This window comes from Pelobates fuscus, chromosome 5, assembly GCF_036172605.1.
Source record: "Pelobates fuscus isolate aPelFus1 chromosome 5, aPelFus1.pri, whole genome shotgun sequence".
NCBI lineage: Eukaryota > Metazoa > Chordata > Amphibia > Anura > Pelobatidae > Pelobates > Pelobates fuscus.
In genome coordinates this window covers 345,396,742-345,421,666 of record NC_086321.1, presented here as the reverse complement: position 1 = coordinate 345,421,666, position 24,925 = coordinate 345,396,742, and the positions used below count along the sequence as shown (strand labels likewise).

Sequence of the window (24,925 nt, the reverse complement as noted above, 5' to 3'; positions counted from 1 at the left end):
TAGCTATTTTAATCAAAGATATATAAAATAAACAATAAAAATATATTGTATAAAAACAGCAAAAAACACTAACGCGTTTCGACCCGATGTCTGCCAGGATATATTTGTGTGTCAGTGTATGTGTGTGTCAGTATGTATCTGTGAATGTTTTAATGTCTGTCAGTGTGTGTGCCAGTATGTCTGTGTGTGTGTGTGTCAGTATGTCTGTCAGTGTATGTGTCTGTATGTGTGTGTCTGTAGGCCTGTGTGTGTGTCAGTATGTCTGTCAGTGTATGTGTCTGTGTGTGTGTGTGTGTGTGTGTATTTACGTCTGTGTGTGTGTCAGTATGTCTGCCAGGATATATTTGTGTGTCAGTGTATGTGTGTGTCACTATGTATCTGTGAATGTTTTAATGTCTGTCTGTGTGTATCTGCCAGTGCGTCTGTCTGTGTGTATCTGCCAGTGCGTCTGTCTGTGTGTATCTGCCAGTGCGTCTGTCTGTGTGTATCTGCCAGTGCGTCTGTCTGTGTGTCTGCCAGTATGCCTTTGTGTATGTCAGTATATCTGTCAGCGTGTTTGTGTGTGTGTCAGTATATCTGTTAGTGTATGTGTCTGTGTATGTATGTATGTCTGTGTGTGTCAGTATGTCTGCCAGTATATATTTGTGTGTCAGTGACTGTGTGTGTCAGTATGTATCTGTTAATGTTTTAATGTCTGTCTGTGTGTATGTGCCAGTACGTCTGTCAGTGTGATTGCGGGTTGGGCGTAATTGGGGGGTGAGGCGATGGGAGGGGCAGGGCCCAGGGGGCCCAAGAAAATGCATTGCCCAGGGTCCTAATCATATTATAGACGGCCCTGGTATAAATGCAGTGTGTATATGAATGTAGTGTGTGTATATGAATGTAGTGTGTGTATATGAATGTAGTGTGTGTGTATATGAATGTAGTGTGTGTGTATATGAGTGCAGTGTGTGTGTATGAGTGCAGTGTGTGTGTATATGAGTGCAGTGTGTGTGTATATGAGTGCAGTGTGTGTGTATATGAGTGCAGTGTGTGTGTATATGAGTGCAGTGTGTGTGTGTGTATATGAGTGCAGTGTGTGTGTGTATATGAGTGCAGTGTGTGTGTGTATATGAGTGCAGTGTGTGTGTGTATATGAGTGCAGTGTGTGTGATGCAGTCTGTGTTTGTGTATGTGTTGCAGAGCCATGGTGGGGGGTGGGCATTTTGATTATTATTATTTTTTATTATTATTTTAATTAATTTTTTGTTATATTTTTATTTTATTTTTTTTTAAATTATTAATATTTTATTTTATTATTCATATATATTTTTATTTTCGTCCCCCCTCCCTGCTTGATACATTGCAGGGCGGGGGGCTCTCACTCCCTGGTGGTCCAGTGGCATTGGCAGTTCAGTGGAGGGGGCTGGCAGACAGTGCTTACCTCTCCTACAGCTCCTGTCAGCTCCCTTCTCCTCCGCGCCGGTCCGGTCAGCTCCCACTGCAAGTCCCAGTGTAAGTCTCACGGCCGCGCTATGACCCCGCGGACCTCGCGAGACTTACACTGGGGGCTGACAGGGGAGCTAACCGGACCGGCGCGGAGGAGAAAGGAGCTGACAGGAGCTGCAGGAGAGGTAAGTCAACGCTCCCTGCCAGCCATAATACAGACATTGACTCGAGTATAAGTCGAGTTGGGGTTTTTCAGCACAAAAAATGTGCTGAAAAACTCAACTTATACTCGAGTATATACCGTACATAGTTATCAAGAAGTCTCAGCCTATTTATGAAGGGCAGTAGAATATCTAACATATTGAACCCAATAGACAAGGGGTTCCCAACCCAGTCCTCAAGTACCCCCTACCAGTTCAGGATTTAGGGATTATTACCCTAAATAAAGTGTTTATTTTTTTCCTACAAACACCTTAGACACAACTTGGTAATCCCTAAATCCTGGACTGTTAAGGGGTACTTGAGGACTGGGTTGGGAACCATTGCAATAGACTACGGAGTTGATTTACTAAGCTTCAAGTTATGAAGACTTAAGAACAAACTGGCAAATCGAAGAGTTCAGGAGCTATGTTGAATATTATCTACAACTCATATACTTTAAAATGTTTAAAAAGTTTTACATTGTTTTCAGACCCTAACATGTATTTGGTCGTATTATGCCTGATCCAAGTATTACGGCATTTACCGAAATGGAGGCTTCTGTCCAAAAATCATATTCCCCATACCGTGAAAAAAAAAAAAACAACCATCACTAAAACTATAGTATGAATTATAGTATTCAGATAAAAATAGTTGAATCTGCAAGGGGATCTATTCCAAAATCCTTATCTTGGTAAACTTCCTGTATGTGGTTTGGCAAAAGTGAAATTTTTTGCAGCCTTTCACTAGAGACTGACACATCTACGCTCTGAACTTGAAAACTGTATACCAGTCCATTTTGGGACCTTTACACCATTCTACCTGGATTTTTTAAAAGGGGATATGGGGGGGCGGAGCCAGCGCCCAAACGAGCCAGACGTGTTTCGGAGCTGCTCCGCAAACGGGCCCGAGAACGGAGGCATAAAAGCCGACACTGGGGGCGGGGCCTGACCATCATGGCAGGGAGACGTGTCTTACACGAGCTCCTGCTTAAATCCTGACAAAATAAGCGAAAATCGTCTCACCCAGTCGCGACACACGGCATTGCCAGACACCCTCCTGTCACCCATGATAGAGGGCACTCGATGGGATCCTGTGCAGCCCGATTGGGGCCAGCTGAAGACCCAAATGACATTGCGGCCTGGTGTTCAACGGGCGGGGGAGGCGGCCGCTCCCCAGACCTGGAGGCACCCTGAAGCTGCTCACAGTACAAGCCAGCCCTGCTACCCCCCCTTGGACCGGCGGGGGTGATCCCAAGCTTGAGGAGAGATGGAATACTGCCAAAGCCAGCGAATGGAGGCCTCTCTAAGATGGCGGACACAACATGTGCCGACCACCCCAGCAACTCCCCACAAGATATTGTCACACGAATCAACTACCACTTTGAGACCTTCTGGATGAAGCTAGCGGGTATACTGAAACAAAGTGCTCCACAACAGCCACCCACTACCACAAAGCAAGCAACGCTCACCTACTCCCATCACACGAACCGGCAGCCGCACAGCTGCCAAGCACTCCTACCCGCTCGAGCAGGGTGCCAACGCAAACATGCCCTCCCCTCCCACCGATACTACACTGCACGAAGGTCCGACGGGGACCGACTCCGCGCTCCCAGACCACACTATCAAAAGAGTCACACGTCGCAGCAACACCTACAGCCGCGGTCGGGACCTGGTGGGGAGTGGAGATGCAAAGGGCTGCGGAGATCAGGGCACACTGGTAAGGAGAAGAATGCACTGACAAGACTCACCTCGCCCAAGAACAGAGCGACGCAAGTCCGAGGATGGAGAAGGTCGGACACAGGGCCCAGAATGACGGCAACACCTGGTCAGTCAGCTACCGACCCGCGACCACGACACGGGCCGCCTTCTGAGCACACGAAGAGACCAAGACCAGGATCTACAAAGGCACCCGAACAGGACAGTGGTATGCCTCGTGCGGGTGTGGTCTGACTGGGACTCTAGAAGCCATAAATGAGTCACCCACCTTGCCTCGCATAGACTCTGACTTCCATATGGCAAATTTAATGTTTTTATATGCATTTGGTGTTACTTTTATACATCTATGCTCCTGAGTTATGCTTAACGTTTATCTGGTTTGACCACCTTACAATTCAGTTATCCTAGCTAATAGTAAAGGCACGCCTTATTAAAGACTCCAGGATCGGGGCCCTCCCTCCTGGCGGTAAATTCCCAACCCCTTCGCTATGCCCACTGACTGCCTGCTGCAAAAGCCTCGCTGTGGCACCCCTAGAGCTGCACTGGCACCTGAGGAAATAGCAAATCTCACTCCATCTTAGCTCCTTCCCCATAGTGCGGCAGCATGCTATTTCTATTCATGTCAAATCGAAAATTGACAGACCAGAAAACCTGCTAGCGCTATTGATACTCTCATAAGGTTCATAACCTGTGAATATTAGAAATCTACTAATATTGTTGAATAGCTCATTGTCATTTGTGTTAAAGATTGTTAGCGTACTTACCTTACGCTTAGCAAAGCAACCTCCTTACAAAAAACTATTGACCCAAAGCATGGTTTCAAACTATAATATAAAAAAAAAGTGCTGTTTTACATGCCACGCTATGTACCGCTTTATTACCGCTTGCAACTGCCATCGTGGCTTTGCAGGCCTGTTTGTTACTTCAAGCACACGAAAAATAAAGATTTAAAAAAAAAAAAAAAAAGCCGACACTGCCCTCGGAACAAACCCACGCAAGCTCCTGCCCGATCCCCAGAGACATGGGGAAGAAAAATAAAAAACTGCGACCGGACCCGGGCTTGGGTTCCCAGGATATCGGTGCCTACATGCATACAGCCACATGACCTGCACCAGCCAAGATGGCGCCCGCAGCAGCATATAGACCATTGTCCTTGGAGGAAGACAGCAGCTCAGCCGATATCTCACCTCAACCGAGGCGGCGAACAGGACCACCAACGACCCCAGCACAGGGGGACTCAGCACCAGCAACCAGGGCAGATATTAAAGCCCTAGTAACGGAGATCCAGGCCATGTTTACAGCAGACCTAGCTCCAATACGGGACGCAGTGTCCTCTCTCACTACATACGTGCACACAGTGGAAGAAGGCATGGCAGGATATGAACTGGCACAGTCAGCCACAGAAGCAGCCATGGGAGCGCTGCAGAAACAGTGTGCTGACCATCAGGCCCAACTAGCCAACCTAGAAGATAAAGCCAGGGCACGCAACCTGAGGATCAGGGGAGTGCCAGAAACAGTCTCAGGAGCAGAACTCCCTCATTACTGTAGGAGGCTCCTTGCCACTCTCCTTGTGCCCAAACAGGCCAAACAGATGGTAGTGGATTCCTGCTTCAGACTCAACAAGGCGACCAATGCAGCCCAAGAGGTACCCAGGGATGTCCTACTAAAACTAGTTCGGGACTCATGGAGTTATAATGGGGGCAGTCAGAGGCACCCCCACGGTGTCCTTTGAAGGAGCACAACTAGCATTTTTTCGGGACTTCTCCAGACATACCTTATCCTGGCGGAGATCCCTCAAGCCTATCACCCAGCTTCTCCAAGAAAACTCCATCGCATACAAGTGGGGCCCCCGCCACCTGCTTGCCGAAAAAGCGGGGAAGACACACGCCATATTAAACCCTGCTGAAGCGCCATCTTTCCTACAAGCTCTAGGCCTGCCAGTGGCACAGTCAAGGGCAGCGGTTCACCCAACCTGGAACGTAGCAAACGTTACCCCATTTGTACCCAGAGAGGGAGCACCCGCGGCGGCAGAACCGCCACCCTGAACTTTGGGACTGTACATACTTGTATACCACCAAAATCGTTAATTGTTACCTTTCTTCACTGTTTAACTATACACCATACCTCTGTAGTAATATTGTTGGCTCCGTAAGCTTAAGGTACAGCGCTAACGTAGAGTAACCTTGATTCCCCACCCCTCCCCCCCCCCACCCCAACAGCACAGGGTCCACAAGCGACACCAACGCACAACACAGCCGATAGCTGAACACACCGCACACGACTCCAGCCACCTGTACCAGCACCAACATTCAAACATATAGCATAGCCGTGGGAAGGTAAAGACCCGCTAAAACCCCAAAATAAGCACCTTATTAAAGAGTACATATCAGGGCGCACTGCGACCTAGCCACAAGGCGCGAAAAGCCTTTTACCAGCCCCCCCCCCCATACCACAAGCCGTAGGTCCACCTACAGAAGAGCCTGGGCGCACTAGTACCCAACTAATAAAAAATGAGTAGGTCCAGCTAGGTGATGTGTGTATAACAGTACTGTCTAAATCATATACCTGCTACTCACAAAATATGTTGTATTATATGCCATTACTCGCAAAAATAAAGAATTCCCCCCCAAAAAAGGGGGATATGGTACAATGACACAATTTGACATAAGGAGATGTTTATAATCTGCACCCTATTGCACAGGTAGGAGACCGTAAATTGGAGGTTGGGTGAGCTTTAGAAAACATCAAGTTATCATCATTCTAGATTGTAGACACAATTGTGTTGTTATTTACCTTAACTTTCTTTAGAATGAAAAGCAGGTACTTTAAAGCTTCATCTTTTTCATGACCTAATCTTGCATTGCTTTTAAGAAGACCTTTACAACAGAGAAATGCATGGGTAATTGGTAACAAAAAGAAAACATCTTACCTCCAGTGTTATTTGGTCTACAGGGTTAATCGCTAAAGTCAGAATTCAAAGTGAACGTAGCCAAACTCGAAGCATAGCTGAGGCCTAAAAGACATTCTATCTGCAAAACCCAGTCAAAAATTATCTGGTTTTGGACCACAAGTTTATTACATTTCCACTGGATTTACTGCCAGCCGATAAACCGGGCAACTGCTCAAGAAAAATCGGACACACGTTTATAAACCTTTTTAATGACTTATCCTGTCAGTCATTAAAAAAAAGAAATGAAATTGAAGCCTGTTGGGGTCAGTATGAACCAGACAGAAATATAAATATGATACCGGAGAAACTGACGGAAGCCAAGCACAGAGAGATGGACACAGGTTTCTTCAGGAAGGAAGAGATTCTTTATTGGATCACTGATCGGGACTCAGAGGGACTAGCGTCACCAAAATACAGCAAATTCTGAGCCCCGGACAATAGTGCAGGCTCCTTATATAGGCATATAACTCCTCCCATATTAAGCTCCACCCGCACATTCTCTTAACCAATCAATACAAATAAGAATTAACTTCCTGTTTGACCGCATGGCTTGTCCAGCACAATGGAGGAGGGGGAATACTATATCCTGTATTCTTGCACATGCTCCGTACACTACTGATCGTATCTTGCCTCGTGCAACCAACTGATCGATACATCAGCATATGCACGTACACATGCCACGTGGTAATCTCGGCCTACTAAATTTATTTTTACCGAGATTCCACCACATTCCCCCCTTTGATGCCTCTTGATATTTTACAATTACTTGAGGCATCACTTAACCTTAGTTTGCTTACACCGCAAGTTACCTTGAACCAGACCAGACTTATCTTATGATGTGAATCTTCAACATTCATCTTCTTGCATTGGTTCTCCCTGATCTAGAGCCCTATATTTATATATCGCCATTATCTGTGCAGCAGCCTTCCTCTCTGCTATACTTCCTATCAGGCTTTGCACAGACCTAACTACTAGGGGTATAAGACACGGTAGGAGTAGACACAACAGTAAAATCAGTAGGACTCCACCTACCACTGCCTTAAGCCCTCCAAACCACTCATACCAGCTACCAAACCAACTACTTGGATTGTACCCTTTCCATACCTGAGTAGGCACATGCGCTAGTTTAACCATATGGCTAGTAAGCTCAGCTATTGCTTGCCCTTCATCATCTATTTGAAGACAGCAATTGCTTAGGTTAAACTTCCCACATACACCTCCCTCTACTGCCAAAAGGTAATCCAAGGCTAATCTATTCTGGTATACTGCTGTCCTCATCCTGGTATTATGTTTCACTAGAAGATTGAGCGCTTGTGATGTCTCATTTGTGATAATCTCAACCACCGCCTGTAATCTTATAATACGGTTGAGCATATAAATAGGGGTTCTATAACCAAAGGTACCATCCTCAGCCCACGTGGCTGGCCCATAATAGTCTATGATACGCTGGGGAGGCCATTCATTATCTTCCCAGGTGCCTATCTCTATGGGTCCCCTTTTCTTCCTATGATTCACATCATACACTTTAACACCTAAAGTCTCACCTGTTTCAATCGGTAACAAGAAGAAGGATGGTTTGAGCATACCCAACACACATGCCCCTTCCCAGTCCTGTGGCAACTCCGAATAGGCTTTCTTACCACAGATCCAGTACAAATTTGCTGGGGCTCTCCAGGTAGATGTGATGGATAGATCAAACCACACATCCTTTAAATTGGCGTATCTAGCAAACGGGTTAGATGGTTCTGAGACATTTGAAGCCGACCACCAAGTTGTATTCTTTGTATCATCATCATAAGCTTTTTGCCCTAGACAAGTTAATTCTCCTACAGAAGTATTATACATTATTCCTTTCCTTGCTATGCAAACATAACCTATGATGGAGGTCTTTAATCTCCACTCAGATTTACCTCTAACACTCATATGATAATCGGCTTGTGTAGATATTAGTTGGTCAACTGCCTCAGAACCGGACATTACCTCCTTTGCTTCCCAAGGCCATTGGTCTCCCATGTTAGTACCTCCACACACATAGCAGTTGGTAACATTAAGACTACCGGCAATACTTTCAGCTAAATCGATGAACAGGTTTTTAGCATTATGGGGGATCTTATTATCTATGCTCATCTCTTCATAAAAGGAATGGTATACTTGATGAGTCTGGGAGGATACCGTATCAGTCTCTATCCCTATAAACAATAATGTCCCAGGATCTAAACCCGTCCCGTATATCTGAAACCCAAATAAATTGCCATACTTATCTAAGAACTTGTCGGGGTTATTAATAAGTATATGGACTGGGTTACATTCCATAGACTTACAATATGGGCTAGTCGGCAACTTAGTCACTATCATGTCTTTGTCTACTGTCTGTCCCCAAGTCGCCCACCCCACACAAGACCAATATGGACAAAAGTTATAGTCTTTATTTGGGCATCTAGGACTCACATATTTATTTTTGCTACTGGGACAAATGTATTTATCGTTAGACCCATACGTCCTCTCCCATCTAAGATCCCCACATACATTCCACGGCTTTCTACCACTCGATATCGCTTTGCACGCATCAAATAGCAGAACACCCGAAGAATGTACGGATTCTAACACCGTCTTATTAATTAGGGTCCCCTGAGGATCTCCATTCCTGAGAGTCAACCAAATTGTACGAGGCTGATACTCTGGACTGAAGCACTTAGGTTCTCCTACTCCTAAATGGCACACACTATAATCTATATTTAAGTATCTACATCTCGATACATCTCCTTTACACTCGTATTGTGAATGCCAAATTAGGGTTTGGGAAATATGGTTACCTGTTCTCGTAGTCTTAATGCATACCTCACAGCTAGGAGTGTCGGTACCTCTACCTTCCTGAATATAAAAACACATGTAAATAAACACAATCAAAAGCACATCTTTCGCCGTCATCCTCAGTCTTCGTCCGTGCGATGGAACCTCAGCTTCCAGGATGTGAGGGCTGCAGGGAATGGAGTTCTGCTCGTCTTCACAGGTGTCCCTTCGGGACTTTCCTGGCTTATACACTATGTGATGGTAAGAGGACAGGCTTTATTATGGCCTTCTCACTTACACCTGTAACAATAAAATTTGTAATCCACAATAATTCCTCGTTACTCCGACTGAGTAGTGCGTTTCAACCGGATCTTGCAGGGATTCTCTGGATCTGCTGTAACTTGCCAAGAATCGACTGCTGCTGGTTTAACCCTGGAGTGATGTATCCACGGAGTCACTTCTGCTACTTTTATCGCTGTAGGGGTAGACAAAAGAACAACATAAGGACCTCTCCACTTGGGCCCTAACGGTACATTATTCCACTCTTTAATCCACACTTGATCTCCTGGATGATAACTATGAACAGGGGGATAAATATTCACAGGTAATCTATCTTGTACCCATTTCTGTACCTCCTCCATAGTCTTACCCAACTCTACAACCTGCTGCCGGGTAATTCCTTCTCCCAACTGACTCAAATCCCCCCTTAAGTTACCAAGTACGGGAGGTGGTCGCCCATACATAATTTCAAAAGGAGAGAGGCCCATCCTTCTGGTAGGGGTACTGCGGATTCGCAATAGAGCTATAGGTAAGAGAACGTTCCACTTAAGTTGGGTTTCCTGACACATTTTAGCCAACTGGTTCTTTATAGTTCTATTCATTCTCTCTACCTTACCAGAACTCTGGGGTCTATATGCAGTATGAAGCCTCCACTTTATACCAAGCATATGAGTCAGTTGTTGTAGGCACTGGTGAACAAAAGCTGGACCATTGTCCGATCCTATAGAACAGGGTAGTCCATATCGGGGTATTATTTCTCGTAGCAGGAATCTCACAACTTCTCCTGCTTTCTCGGTACGAGTAGGACATGCTTCTACCCAGCCTGAATAGGTGCACACAATTACCAGCAGGTAACGATGTCCACCCGATTTAGGCATCACTGTAAAGTCTATTTGTAGATCGGACATGGGGAGTCCCCCCATAAACTGGACTCCTGGTGGCTTTACTGGTCCTTGTCTTGCATTATTCTTAGCACACGTTACACATCTACGTACAATGGCCTGAGTCAAGTTGGACAATCTTGGTATGTAGAAATGTTTTCTAAGAGATTCTTCAGTACTGTCTCTCCCAGAATGTGTCCCGTTATGATAATTTTGGACAATTTCTACCGCTAGCGATGCTGGTATAACTATTCTTCCATCTTCTAGCTGATACCACTTGCTCTCCAGATACTTTCCCGGTTCAGTCTTTAACCACTCCTCTTCTTGAGTTGTATAAACTGGAGTCCATTGAGACAGTGGGGTTGGTATTAGAGCAGCTATATGCCCCACATACTCCTGTCTTCCTGATTCAGCAGCACGCTTAGCTGCACTATCTGCCATCCGATTTCCCTTGGTTACATCACCATCTCCTCTCAGATGCGCTCGACAATGTATGATACTGACTTCTTTCGGCTCCCACACTGCTTCCAATAGTTGTAGGATTTCAGCTGCGTACTTAATTTCTTTGCCTTCTGAATTCAGTAGTCCTCTTTCTTTATACAGAGCTCCGTGGGCATGAGTGGTTAAAAACGCATACTTAGAGTCCGTATAGATATTTACTCTTAAACCTTCAGCCAATTGTAACGCTCGTGTTAGTGCTATTAATTCTGCCTTTTGTGCTGATGTTCCTTTCGCCAGTGGCCGAGCTTCTATCACCTTGTCTATTGTTGTTACTGCATATCCTGCATAGCGGATCCCTTCTTTCACATAACTACTGCCGTCGGTATAATATTGAACATCGGGGTTCTGGATAGGAAAATCACGAAGATCTGGTCTACTTGAAAATACTTCATCCATTACTTCCAAACAATCATGTTGACTTTCAGTAGGTTGTGGCAAAAGGGTAGCTGGATTTAAGGTGTTTACAGTCTCTAAATGCACTCTTGGGTTTTCACACAACATTGCTTGATACTTGGTCATACGGCTGTTACTAAACCAATGATTTCCTTTGTAATCCAACAACGTCTGTACTGCATGTGGGACTCGTACATAAAGTTCTTGACCCAGAGTGAGTTTATCGGCTTCAGCTACTAGCAGGGCGGCTGCAGCTACGGCTCTTAGACAAGGTGGAAGTCCGTTGGCCACTGCATCCAATTGCTTAGACATGTAGGCAACAGGTCTTTGCCATGATCCCAAGTACTGTGTCAATACTCCCACAGCCATTCTTCTTTGCTCGTGTACATATAAGTAGAATGGTCGTGTGTGATCAGGTAGACCTAATGCTGGGGCACTCATCAAAGCCTTCTTCACATCTTCAAATGCCGTTTGCTGTTCTTGGGTCCATAAGAAGGGGTCGTGCTCTGTACCTTTGATAGCTGCGTACAGAGGTTTTGCTAGTATCGCATAGCTGGGAATCCATATCCTACAGAAGCCTGCTGCCCCCAAGAATTCTCGCACTTGTCTTCTATTCTTGGGTATTGGTATTTGGCAGACAGCTTCTTTTCTCTCTGGCCCCATAATCCTTTGACCTTCAGAGATATGGAATCCCAGATACTTGACAGTTGGCAAACACAACTGAGCCTTCTTTCTAGACACCTTGTATCCTGCCTTCCAGAGAATATGTAGTAGATCGTGCGTTGCTTGCTGACATTTTTCTTTTGTAACTGCTGCTATCAACAAGTCATCTACATATTGTAACAATACACATTCTCCTGGGATAGACTCGAAATCCAATAAATCTTGACTTAGGGCTGAACCAAATAGGGTAGGTGAATTTTTAAACCCTTGGGGCAGTCTTGTCCAAGTCATTTGGCGTTTTGAGCCCGTTACAGCGTTCTCCCATTGGAAAGCGAAAATACATTGACTTTCTGCGGCAATTCGGAGGCAAAAGAAGGCATCTTTGAGATCTAAGACTGTGAAGTAAGTAGCCCCGCCCGGAATTAAAGCAAGCAGGTTATATGGATTGGGTACAACTGGATGTATACTAACAACCGCATCATTGACTGCTCTTAAGTCCTGTACAGGTCGATACTCATCTGTACCGGGCTTTTGAACAGGCAGCAATGGGGTGTTCCAGGGGGAAGTACAGAATTTTAGGATACCATACCGTATGAACTTATCCAGATAGGATTGGATGTTCTTCTTAGCCTTCTGCGGAATGTGATATTGTCTTAGGCTCACTGGATAAACCCCATGTTTCAGTTCAATTTTTATAGGTGGAATATTGCGGGCCAGTCCTGGTGGGTTGTTCTCTGCCCAAACTCCTGGTATGTTAAACAATGTCTCATCACTCCTAGGGTTTTGGCTAGTCAACACTGTATAAAGTCGCCACTCTTCTTCCTTTGGTACGGATAAAGTCATAATACCTGAAGGTCCATTAAACTTTAAAGATGTTGTTCCATTTGGTAGGAACGTAATCTGCGCTTGTAATTTTGATAGCATATCACGTCCCAGCAGTTGGACTGGACATTCAGGCATATAAAGGAATTGGTGTTTTACTACGTGGCCTCCCAATGTACAGAGTCGACTTTTAAGAACCGGTTTTGCAGCACTTCTTCCAGTTGCTCCTATCACAGTAATAGTCCTTCCAGATGGAGGAGCAACTAGATTAGTCACCACTGAATGTTCAGCACCAGTGTCGATCATGAACGCACTCCTTTTCCCCCCTATTGATACATCGACCATAGGCTCCGCTTGACCAAGGGGGATGGAGCCCGGTCGGTATCAATAGTCCTCCATGACCGTGTCAGCCAATCCTACGAAGTCCCTACCTTCTCTATCGCGGGACCTTTGCGCTGCTGGAATATATCTATCTTCCCTAACACTTCCTCTGTTCCCATTACTCCCTCTATAACCATTACTCCCTCCGGGACCTCCTCTACCTCTCGCTCTGCCTCTAAAGTTTCCGTAGCCTGCCCTGGGTAGGTCTCTCTCGTACTGCTCTCTTTGCGGACATTCGTTCCTCCAATGCCCTTCTTCCTTGCAATACGCGCACTGATCCCTACTCAAAGGCTCCCTACTCCATCTATTATTGCCTCTATCTGGGCCCCGTTTATCTACGCCTGCGATCGCTACCGCTAGCATATCAGCCTTTTTACGCATCTTGCGCTCTTCCTCTTTCTTATTTTCTGTATCCCTGTTCATATAGACCTTATTTGCTACCTCCATTAGTTGGGTGATAGACATACCTGCAAACCCTTCTAACTTTTGTAGCTTGCGCTTAATATCTCCGTATGCTTGGCTGACAAAGGCGGAGTTAACCATTCGGGAATTGTCTGCGTCTTCCGGATTAAAGGGGGTGTACAAGCGGTACGCCTCCAATAATCGGTCATAAAAGACACTGGGCGCTTCATCGCTTTTCTGAATCACCTCAACTGTCTTCGACATATTAATGGCTTTCTTTCCTCCGGCTTTCATGCCAGCAATTATAGCATCTCTATAGGCTCTGAGTTGAACCATATCAGCACCATTTACGTTCCAATCGGGATCAGTGTTGGGATAATGTGTTGCGGCCCATGCTGCTGGATTAGCTTGGTTCAAAGCACGGGCTCTATCTTCTAATGCTTTAATGGCTGCTTGATTTATTCTTGTCCTTTCCTCATTGTTAAATAAAGTCATTAGTAACTGCTGGCAATCAGCCCATGTCGGATTATGCGTCTGTACTATTGAGGTGAACAGATCAGTCATAGCTTGTGGTTTCTCAGTATACGAGGAATTATGGGTCTTCCAGTTTAAAAGGTCGGTAGTGGTAAATGGGACATATACGAAGACTGGGTCAGCGTGTGCCATTTGACCTGCGGCATCGATATAAGCTGACCCGGGATTCAGACGAAGAGGCATCTGATAGTGCTTTAATTGTTGGGCACCAGTCAACTGTCGGGTTTGGATGGGGCTACGTAGGGAGGCGTCAGTCATGGGTTCCGGTCGGGGAGAGATAGGGTATGGGGATGTGGGAGGTTGGTTTTGGGAAAAGGTGGTAAATAGAACACTTCGGGCCGAGCTAGATGAAGCTTGACCGGAAGTCTGAAGTGGCGCCAAATCAGGATATTCGTTTTTAATGGGGGTGGGTTCTGGTTCCGGAAGGGGAGATTTAGTACGAGGGGGGGTGGATCCTGTACTGGAGGAGGAAGCGGAAGTGGATGGGGGTAATGAGGGGAGGGGTGCAGGACTTCCTGCGTTTGCGTCACTTCCTCTTAACGGAAAGTAAGGGGGCGGCAAAGGGATCTCGGACTCAGGGGGCGTGTCCAAAATGGGCCTAACACCAGTCCTAGTGGACGAACAAGTCCTAGCTACCATGAGGCGACACTGCTCCTCGTGGCATGTCTGGAGCCATTTTGGCGAGTCATTTACGGCCTGTCTCCAACAGTCAATATAAGGAAACTGGCCGTAAAGTTCAGGCCTACCTGATACAGCCACGTGTAAGCGCTGTACCAGAGTTAGATCCAAACTGCCACGTGGCGGCCATGCCGCAACCAAAGTAGGCCACTCCCTAGTACACAAAGTGACCAAACGTACAGGAGACATCTTTACCCCAAAATCACAAACTTTGAATCCCTTTTTAAAATTCTTAACCATACATCCTAAGGGATCCGGAATCGTTGACTGCGACGCACCCATTTTTAACAATGGAACGTCGTCGACAACGATTACTATACACGCGTACTATTCAACAGTCACACCCGTTTCCTTTGGCAACAGCACCACGTGGTACGGTTACCAAGTGAAACGTACACAATAACAATAAACACTCAGGGAATTCCCGTACACACACAGCTGCTACACCAGTCACTATATAATCAATATTATGCCCTTTGGCGTAACTATACAGTCACCCACGCTATAATTCTCTATATACGAATTACCCGTCTATAACACACCCCAGTAACATCGTCTTTTACAAATAGCGGTTACAGTACGGTTAGCATAGGTCAAAGTACAAGTTAAGGTCACAATACAATTATTAGTGGTTATGGTGTTAAAACATGCAATTGACGACAATGATTAGTACTTATTATACAATGTCAGTAAATATACAGGGTTATGGTACCGTGCACTATAATACAGCAACACACTATTAACACTCTCGCTAGACGGCTGAGCTCGCGCTATCTAACAAGATATACACTTTACTAAAACAATCGTTAACACATTTACAATTCCCAACTAAACTATTGGCCAGTACCTTGAATGGACTACCTAAAACTATATACACCCGTTTTGGTTAGCCACACTGCCCAATCACCACATATATAGCGAGCTAGAGAACCGAATTTACACAGGCGCCTCTTAGTCGCACTATACAACGAGCTAGAGAACCGAATTTACACAGGCGCCTCTTAGTCGTACTATCAAAAGTCTAGTGGGTTCCAAATTTACACGCCTTCCCACTTAGCCCAGATAGGATGAGAACTAGCGAACCGAATTTACACAGGCGCCGCTTAGTCTCCCGGTCCCTCCGACCTAGCGAACGTAATATACACCCTAGAACGCTAGTCTAGACAAGACACCGGTGTCCGGCTAGGGCTATTTACACCAGGACCCCGCCTGACTAACCAAATCAAACGGTCTGACTAAAGAGCGTTCGATCGAGCGGTGCGCCTTCGCTCCTTCCCTCCGACAGAGGGGGCAGATACAGATTCAAAAACCCCTTTGGGCCTACCGCACAATCGGTATACCCCTAGCGGGTCCTGCCGTCTAAAACAGCAGTTGTCTTACCTCCTCGTTCCTGAACCTGAGTTCACACTCATCGACGGGGACACCCCAGCACTTCTCACGTAGAGGCCGATGATCTCCTGGACAACAGACCAGTGGCGCCGAGACGAAGGGAGGTCCACGCAGAAGTTCAGGGGTGCAGCCGTAGAGAACGTGGGCAAAGATAGACCGTCTCACGCCTCTGCCTCTCAGCTACCGTTGAACGATGAGCTTCCCGGCCAATGCACCAAATGATACCGGAGAAACTGACGGAAGCCAAGCACAGAGAGATGGACACAGGTTTCTTCAGGAAGGAAGAGATTCTTTATTGGATCACCGATCGGGACTCAGAGGGACTAGCGTCACCAAAATACAGCAAATTCTGAGCCCCGGACAATAGTGCAGGCTCCTTATATAGGCATATAACTCCTCCCATATTAAGCTCCACCCGCACATTCTCTTAACCAATCAATACAAATAAGAATTAACTTCCTGTTTGACCGCATGGCTTGTCCAGCACAATGGAGGAGGGGGAATACTATATCCTGTATTCTTGCACATGCTCCGTACACTACTGATCGTATCTTGCCTCGTGCAACCAACTGATCGATACATCAGCATATGCACGTACACATGCCACGTGGTAATCTCGGCCTACTAAATTTATTTTTACCGAGATTCCACCACAAATATATGCAGCATCCATAAGAATTGACTTTTGTGACTAATATAAATACAAACAGTTGGGTTGGGGGTATGAAAGCCCCTGTGGAAAGGAAAAAAAAAGTTTTCATTGTAATTATTTAAAACATGTTTTTTTATGCTACCATAACAATCTGCTCAAACCAGTCAATCAACTTCTGCTGGGTTTGCATGCAACTGTCAATACTGAAAAAAAACATTAGATTCACTTAAAGGGACACTATAGTCACCAGAACAACTACAGCTTATAGAATTTGTTCTTTTGAGTAGAATCATTCCCTTCAGGCTCTTTGCTGTAAACACTGTCTTTTCAGAGAAAATGCAGTGTTTACATTACTGCCTAGTGATAACTCCACTTGCCAATCCTCAAATGGCTGCTAGAAGTGCTTCCTGGAAGCTAGAGGTGCTTCCTGGGGCAGTGCTGCACAGTGAGCAGCACTGCCATTCAGTGTCTCCACCCTGTGCATGGAGACACTGAACTTTCCTCACAGAGATGCATTTATTCAAATAATCTCTATGAAGAGGTGCTGATTGGCCAGTGCTGTGTTTGTCTTGTGCTGGCTCTGCCCCTGATCTGCCTCCTTGACAGTCTTAGCCAATCCTATGGGGAAGCATTGTGGTTGGCTCAGATCGCCACTTCTGATGATGTCAGACAGCAGGCAGTTTCAGAGGCAGACAGGGCAGAGCCAGCAGCTCAGATTTTACTATATTTAGGGAGGCAAGAAGGGCCGAGGGGCGCTAAATGGTGGTTTTAACACTATAGGTTCAGGAATACATGTTTGTGACAAAAACGTGTAACATTTAGTCCTTTAGGGGTTTATACATTTTCGAGCTCTGATTTAGTTTTTTGTTTACAGATTTCACATTTTTTATAATTTTTTAAAAAATAATTTTTTTATATATGCTTACGTTGTAATTTTTGCAGTAAATTTGACAGATGATGACAGTATTCAATGAGGAGTTCGGACTGCCCATTATTTATTTCTGATTTCTTGCTACAAATAAAATAAGCTATTAACTAGTGTGTAGAAAAATGTCATATTGCTCATACAGAAACGTGTTAAACTCAGTAGAGCAGTGAGCACTGAACGTTCTCACAACACAAGGTTATCATATCTGCCGTCATCATGATACATAACAGTACTTTCAATGAGTCTACAATTTGCAAGCAGGTCTTGATAGTGTTACTTGGTTGGTAGAGATGTCCCGAACAGTTCTCCGGGAACTGTTCGCCGGCGAACATAGCTTGTTCGCGGTCGCCGCGGCGGGCGAACATATGCAATGTTCGGTCCGCCCCCTATTCGTCATGGAGGTGGGAGGGTCTGGGAGGGAGGGTCTGCTGCTGATTGGCTGGAATGTGTCTGCTGACTGTGAGGTACAGGGTCAAAGTTTACTCAATGATGACGAATAGGGGGCAGACCGAACATCGCATATGTTCGCTCGCCGCTGCGACCGCGAACAAGCTATGTTAGCCGGCGAATAGTTCCTGGCGAACTGTTCGGGACATCTCTATTAGTTGGTTTATTCTTTCATTATAGCACATTGAAATCGAGGTGATAAATTTAATTTAAACAGTCTATTCATTTTCATTGAGTCATTTAATGTACAAGTTAAAATGTATATGCACAGTATAATCATGACTACATGTACATGACGCATGTACAATAGAGATTTGACATGTGCACAGACAAATATTCAGTGATTTCGGTCATTCTGTCAAATCAAATTAGATTTTTTTTTTTTTTTGACTGACTGACTTTCAATCACATGTGTATTAATTTCTGCTGAAATTCAGTGAAAATTTTAATTGATCACTGAATTTCAGGGGACTTTTCATAGCAGCGCTAGCATCCAGCATGCAAATATATAGCAAATATTTAATAATATAACACTCAGAGGTGGGAGGGTTAGCAATAACCATGTGGCAGATGGTCAGCGCTTGCTAGCCAGCCACCACATTGATGTAAAAAAAAAAGTTCAAGTAACCCCCCATTAGTATAATAGCAGGTAGCGGCATAGCTACTAAATTTAAATTGCTGCAATTGCTGGCCAGTCACTAGAAAGACCCCATCCCGTGGGGCCTGTAAAATAGCAGGGGTGGGCAGTGCCATTAGGAGTCCCCCATCCTGTTTTTATCTTCTTCATGGATGGGGGCAGTGGGTGGACAGTGAACTGTCTCTCTCTATATATATATATATATAATAGTGATATGTCTATAAAGTACCATTGTTGGGTATATAGGGCACCTCCTGCTTTATTCTATTATATTTTATTATTAGTAGTAGTAGTATTTTAACATAATCTCATTTGTCAACCTCCCAGTTCTATAAGTTAGGGGTATGTTGGAGTGCATAAGGTAGGTGCATGTACACTGGGAACTGGGCAACATTAGCTGACAAGTCGCTAGCATTTAATTTAAAAAAAGTAGTTCGCTGTCTAGCTGCAATGGCCAAATGTCTTAATGGTGTCCAAATTAAATTCAGTCTGTAAGCCATTCTTTCATATGGAAATTTGGCCAGTGCTGCCTTCGCATTGGGATTCTAAGTGACCGAAAAACTACATTTTCTGTAATTTCTTTTATTTTTCCAACTTCGAATGCACATGCCTAATAGATATTAGCTGTAATGAATTAATTGAAATGTCATTAATTGGTTGATCATTGAGGTATGCGTGATGCAAGCTCTAATTAATCATACCTTGATGTGCAGGGTATATCTGATTCTAGATAATTTGCTTTATTCGGCACACAAGACTCCTTGTCAACCTTTAAGATAAAGTTAGTTAGAAAGAGTTATTCCGTTTGGTCATAAAAAAACTAGACAGAAACAAATCCCCCCAAAAACGATATATTTGAGAATACTCCAAGCTCCATTTATTTGTAGTAGATTATCTCAGTTCAATGTGACATGACGATTGACAGATAATAAAATAATTTGCCACTTTAGCTGATGGAAGCGTAATAAAACCTTTACTGGTAGATAATGGATGTTCTCGACAAAAATGTGAACAAGTAAATATACAATGTGCAACATAGAACACTATGAGCAAAATTTTTAGCAATATGGAGGGACATTCATTAAATGTAATTACTTTAGAGATAGAAGGATATCGAGTGACGTGCTTGCTCACTATGCAACTAGGAGAGCCGGGTTCTAGAATTTTGATCTTTACAAGAAATCTCATGTTGGACACAATTGACTATAATAACACCACTGTAGAAATGTACAAAGATTGCTGTGTGTGAAAGAAGATAGATAGAGAGACCGATCAATCTAACACCTAACAAGGCATTACTTTATACTAGATATGTACGTTTTAGCAAAGTTTGGGTTAAAACGTTAGACCAGTTAGACCAGTTATTACTCTATTTTTACTCTTACATGGTTAAATGTATATTTCTATTTTCCATTTTAATTAATAAAGTGAAAATAGTTACCGGTAATGATTTTTTGCTGTTCGGTGGTTCAAGGTCTGTTTCTTCCATTGTACATTTCCTGAAACATGATGTAATGTAACCTTTAAACAGTATATATAAGCGGGATAAAAACTATAATCAATTAATAATGTACTATTAATGGTAAATGACAGAAAATACATTCGCAGTAAGTTTTGCATTATCATGAGAAATCTCGTATGGGTAGTCAATCAGATGATTCTATTTGGACCATTAGCCAGGAATAAGAGGATGCAATGGATTGTTAAACCTTCCTGTGATCCACCATTTAATATAGGTACAGACCAGTGGTGGAACTACAGGGATCACTAAGGTCACAACTGCGACTGGACCCTGTCACGTTCCGTTCCTGGCTGCGGATCATTCTGGTAATGGCTTCTGGTATCCAGTACTCCTTTTGCTATCTTTGTTTAATATTTCTTGGTTTTTGGTTTTCTATTCTGTGTCTGGTTTTCTTTTATGCTGGGATTTCTGGGTTCATTCCTATAGTTCGTCCCTGGATTTCCCAGTCTCCAGGTTTCCTTTAAATGTTTGTTTTATTTGCCACACCCTTATGTTTCCAGCTTTCATTATGTGTTTGAGTTCCTGCAGGCAGCGGCTCAAAGCTTCTGTCCTTTCTTGCAGGTAAGTGCTATATGTGTGTTCTTAATCTGTGGTTGTTTTAGCATACATTAGGCAGTGTAGGACCTGCCAGATATGGGGTACATTGGCGTTGTTGGCAGGCTTATGCAATGTATGATCATATAGTGTGACTAAACCCCCATGATTTCCATATGTAGTACTTAGTTATTTCTCCTCTTGTTTTGCCTATGTTTTCTTGTCGTGTCTTAGTTTGTATTTACCTGTCCATGTTCAGTCCTGTCCAGTCTTGCCCATGTTTAGTTAATGTTCCCTTATGTATTGTCATGTTCTGGGTTTAGCTTCCTATCCTTCTCTGGTTCTGGGTTCTACTAGTTATGTCTTGTTTTCATGTTTGGTGCCTGTTCTAGCTTTGTCTTGTTTCTAGTACTGGATACACCCTTGCTGCAGAGCCTCTCTATTCAGCTCCTGGGAGGTCTGCTTATTTCCTAGTTCCTTGGATCCGCAGAAGCTGAATCAGGGTTCTGGTTGTGGCTGCACAAACGCTGGTGATCAACACCCGGGGGCGTGCGGTGACCCTGCTAATCCACCTCCACGCTGAAGACTCCCACTTAACATCAGGCATATTGGGTCCCGGTCCATGCGCTGCCACCTGGACACTGTGTCTGGGTTCCGGGCACCGGACTACCACCCTGACAGACCCTCTGTTCCACCTGTCAGGGGGCCTATGAACTCGCCAGATGGCTGCCTTAGGGCTCTCGACTAAGGCAGAGTAGGCACCTGCAGGGCTGGATTTCTGTATCATCAGTGGTACAGCAGAAGTGCTGGGATAAAAAAGAGAATAGCTCACATGGTATTCATGGTGGCAGTTCCTCTCTCTCCCGCAGGCAGCCAAAGAAACTGCAAGAGAGCACATGGAGATGACGTTGGTGTCCTAACTCCATGTGACTGATGCACTGACGACAGTGAGCTAGCAATGAAGCCAGCATGTTAGCGTCAGCATGGGGGATTGCCATGCTTAGGTAAGTGACCCCAAGCAGGGCCAATCACTCTACACTCACACGCAGCCAAACCCCATGTACAGTCACACTCAGCGAGCCACACACACAATCACACTCAGTGTTGGTTGGCTGAGTTTGATATGTATGTGTGGAGTTGACAATCACACGCACAATCACAATCAGCTAATGCATACCCAACTCAAGTGTATTACTTAAGGGGAGCAAGGAGAGGAAATAAGACAGGCCCTTATTTGATTCTTTCACTGGGGCCCTGTATTTCCTAATTATACCCCTGGTATAGACTAATAACAAAGATAACCGTATAATTTTCATGCTGGGGTTTAAAGTAATGCTCCACAAACCTAAAGCACGTAAGCTTGCTTAAGTGCATTGTGACTGAAGAATGTATCCTCTTTTTCTTTTTGGTTTAAAAAAAAGTGTGTATATCAGTAGAAATTGGCACTTTTATAAATTAACCTTGGTACACCCCTCTGGCTATTAGACAATTTGCCCTCTTACTTCTTGGTTTGGTTAGCTCAGTGGAGCTAAACTCAAGAGGCAGGGAACAGCCCAGAGCACCTGCCTTGCAAAGACTTCTCATTGAACTGCATTGGGAAGTCTGTGATTGGACAGCCACAGAAAGTCTGTGATTGGACAGCCACAGAACATCTGGGCAGGGTTAGAGAGGGCGGGCTTGCAAAGGCTGCAGACAGGGCATCTGCAGCATTTTTTTAAATATGCAAAATTAAATCAGGAAAACAAATAACTTGAGGTCTGGTTGATGTTTCCACCTTCCAAGCCTCTAGTTTGAGTACAGCGCTATATAGATCTATTTAGAAATAAGTACATGTAACTCACCCCTCTTAATTTTCTTGTTAGGGGGTGTACATAAAAGACAAAAGAATATACCAAATAATTGTGCAATATTGTATATACCCAGTTATTTGATATTTTTTGTGAGTTTAAATTTACTCACATTTTTCAGAGCCTTTTAAGATTTTAGGCTCTAAACTTCCAGGCTTCCGTGTCTTTGAGGTAGACAGCTTAACCCCTTTTGTCCTTTAGATTCTTGCCTCTATTTCTCTCCACAATATGGGTATAAGAAAACCGAGAAAAAAGGACTCTGGGTGTAGTATTTTAAAGAAGACTTCTTAAGAAAATATATAGGTGTTAGAAAGGGTGCTCACCTTTTCTAGAGCCTTTTAGTCACCGGCTCTAAGTTTGCAGGCTTAGTGTCAAATTGGGGTGACACCTCCCCTTACCGGAACAAGTGCATGATGCAGTAATATATATCTAAATTTATTCCTTAATACATTTAAAATATCAGTAAAAAGTAACACAAAGACTAGAAAATAAAAAATCAATATATAAAACAATGAGTAGATACTCTTAGTGGTAGGTGTGTTTCCTCTGCCAAGACGTGTTTCCCTTCAATTAGCTTCCTCAGTTGGCTGTAATTGTGCTCTGCTCGTTCCAGTTTTTCTCTTTAAAAAGCCCGCCTGTAGTCCAATCATCCAATCTGTGTGGGTTTCCTTCGTTAATTGCGCAATGTGATTTCCACTTTTGGGACATCAAATCCCATGATGCTCTCTGTGCGCTATGTAATTTACGGTTTATTTTGTCGGCATATGAAGCATTCATTATAGAGTTCTTTTAGTGTCCTTATGATTATTCCGCTCAGAGTGTAAATATGTCCATAAATGGGGATAAAAATAATAATATATATATATATATATATGTATATATATGTATATATATATATATATATATATATATATATATATATATATATATAAATGTATTCCTTAATACATTTAAAATATCAGTAAAAAGTAACACAAAGACTAGAAAAAAAATCAATATATAAAACAATGAAGAAAAATGTACATTTACATTACTATATTCTGAGGTTAAAATAATTCCCCAGTCATTGGTATTTAAAAAAGTTAAAAAAGATTTTAAGCTTTCCTCCGTGCCTTTCTAGATAAATCCAATCCAGATAAATTGCAATCCAGAAGATAGAGTTAAACTGGCGAGGAGAGGATGAAATAAAAAAATTGGGAATAATCGAGACAAAATTGATTTTTAATTTAAATACTCTGGCCCCATCTGGTCTGAATACCGATTTTTGAATTGTGCCATTTTTTATAATATTTTTTCTATTAACATAAAAATAAAAAACATATTTTTTCTTAGACTTTTATATTTTTATATACAGCTTTTATATATGCCACCTTTTTATATATAAAAGCTTTCTACTTGGGACGATTATGAAATAGAATTTTTTTTCTCTGTTAGGGATATATGCACTCTGCTTTTAAGTAATTAATAGAGTATATTTATTGATTATTTATATATATATATATATATATATATATATATATATATATATATATATATATATATATATATATATATATATACAGCAGTTCTCAGCACTCACGCTCAAAGTATAAAGTTGTGCCTTAAAAGGCCTGCCGGGTGCCAGACTTCCAGGGAGTTAAATTGTAGATAAATAAAATAAAGCAAGCTGCACTCACGGACTTATGAATTCAAATGGTGTTTTATTCCATCGAAGGTAGAAAAAAGATCGACGTTTCGGTCCACACAGGGACCTTCCTTGAGGAAGGTCCCTGTGTGGACCGAAACGTCGATCTTCTTTTTTCTACCTTCGATGGAATAAAACACCATTTGAATTCATAAGTCCGTGAGTGCAGCTTGCTTTATTTTATATATATATATATATATATATATATATATATATATATATATATATATATATATATATATATATATATATATATATATATATACACACACATAGATAACAGTTATAAAAGTCTTCAATTCGATAGAGTACTATTTGGTATTTATATTTTATTACTAGGCTAGCCTAAAGCAGGGCCGGATTAAGAGCACACTGGGCCTGGTGCTGACAATTATGATAGGCCTAATTACGGAATCTTATTGACCAAAAACACTAAAACAGTCATACCTCCCAAGCATCATGTATCTGATGGAGATGGTGCTGAAGGGAAACTCATAGGATGCGGCTATAAGAAAACACATACTCTATGCTAATCTCTCTAATTTATACTTTCATCTTTCAAGTAAATCCATAACCCCTAACAGCAGTGTCCAGTGAAGCAGGAAGTCAATGGGCGGGGTAAAAGGGTGACCAGACCTGCTAAAAGGGGAGAACATGCCCAAAAAGG

The 24,925-nt window shown here is 43.3% G+C and overlaps 1 protein-coding gene across 1 annotated transcript in view; it reads right to left on the bottom strand.

Annotated features, from left to right (window-relative positions):
* The window catches only part of LOC134612260 (coiled-coil domain-containing protein 18-like), a 76,095-nt gene that overhangs the window by 5,096 nt on the left and 46,074 nt on the right, over positions 1-24,925 (bottom strand). Inside the window, exons 12-15 of the mRNA XM_063456606.1 lie at positions 20,113-20,170; positions 19,373-19,440; positions 17,586-17,671; positions 6,138-6,220 (exon numbers count right to left, since the gene is read on the bottom strand). Coding sequence (XP_063312676.1) covers positions 6,138-6,220; positions 17,586-17,671; positions 19,373-19,440; positions 20,113-20,170 — 295 coding nt within the window. The remainder of the gene's footprint in view (positions 1-6,137; positions 6,221-17,585; positions 17,672-19,372; positions 19,441-20,112; positions 20,171-24,925) is intronic.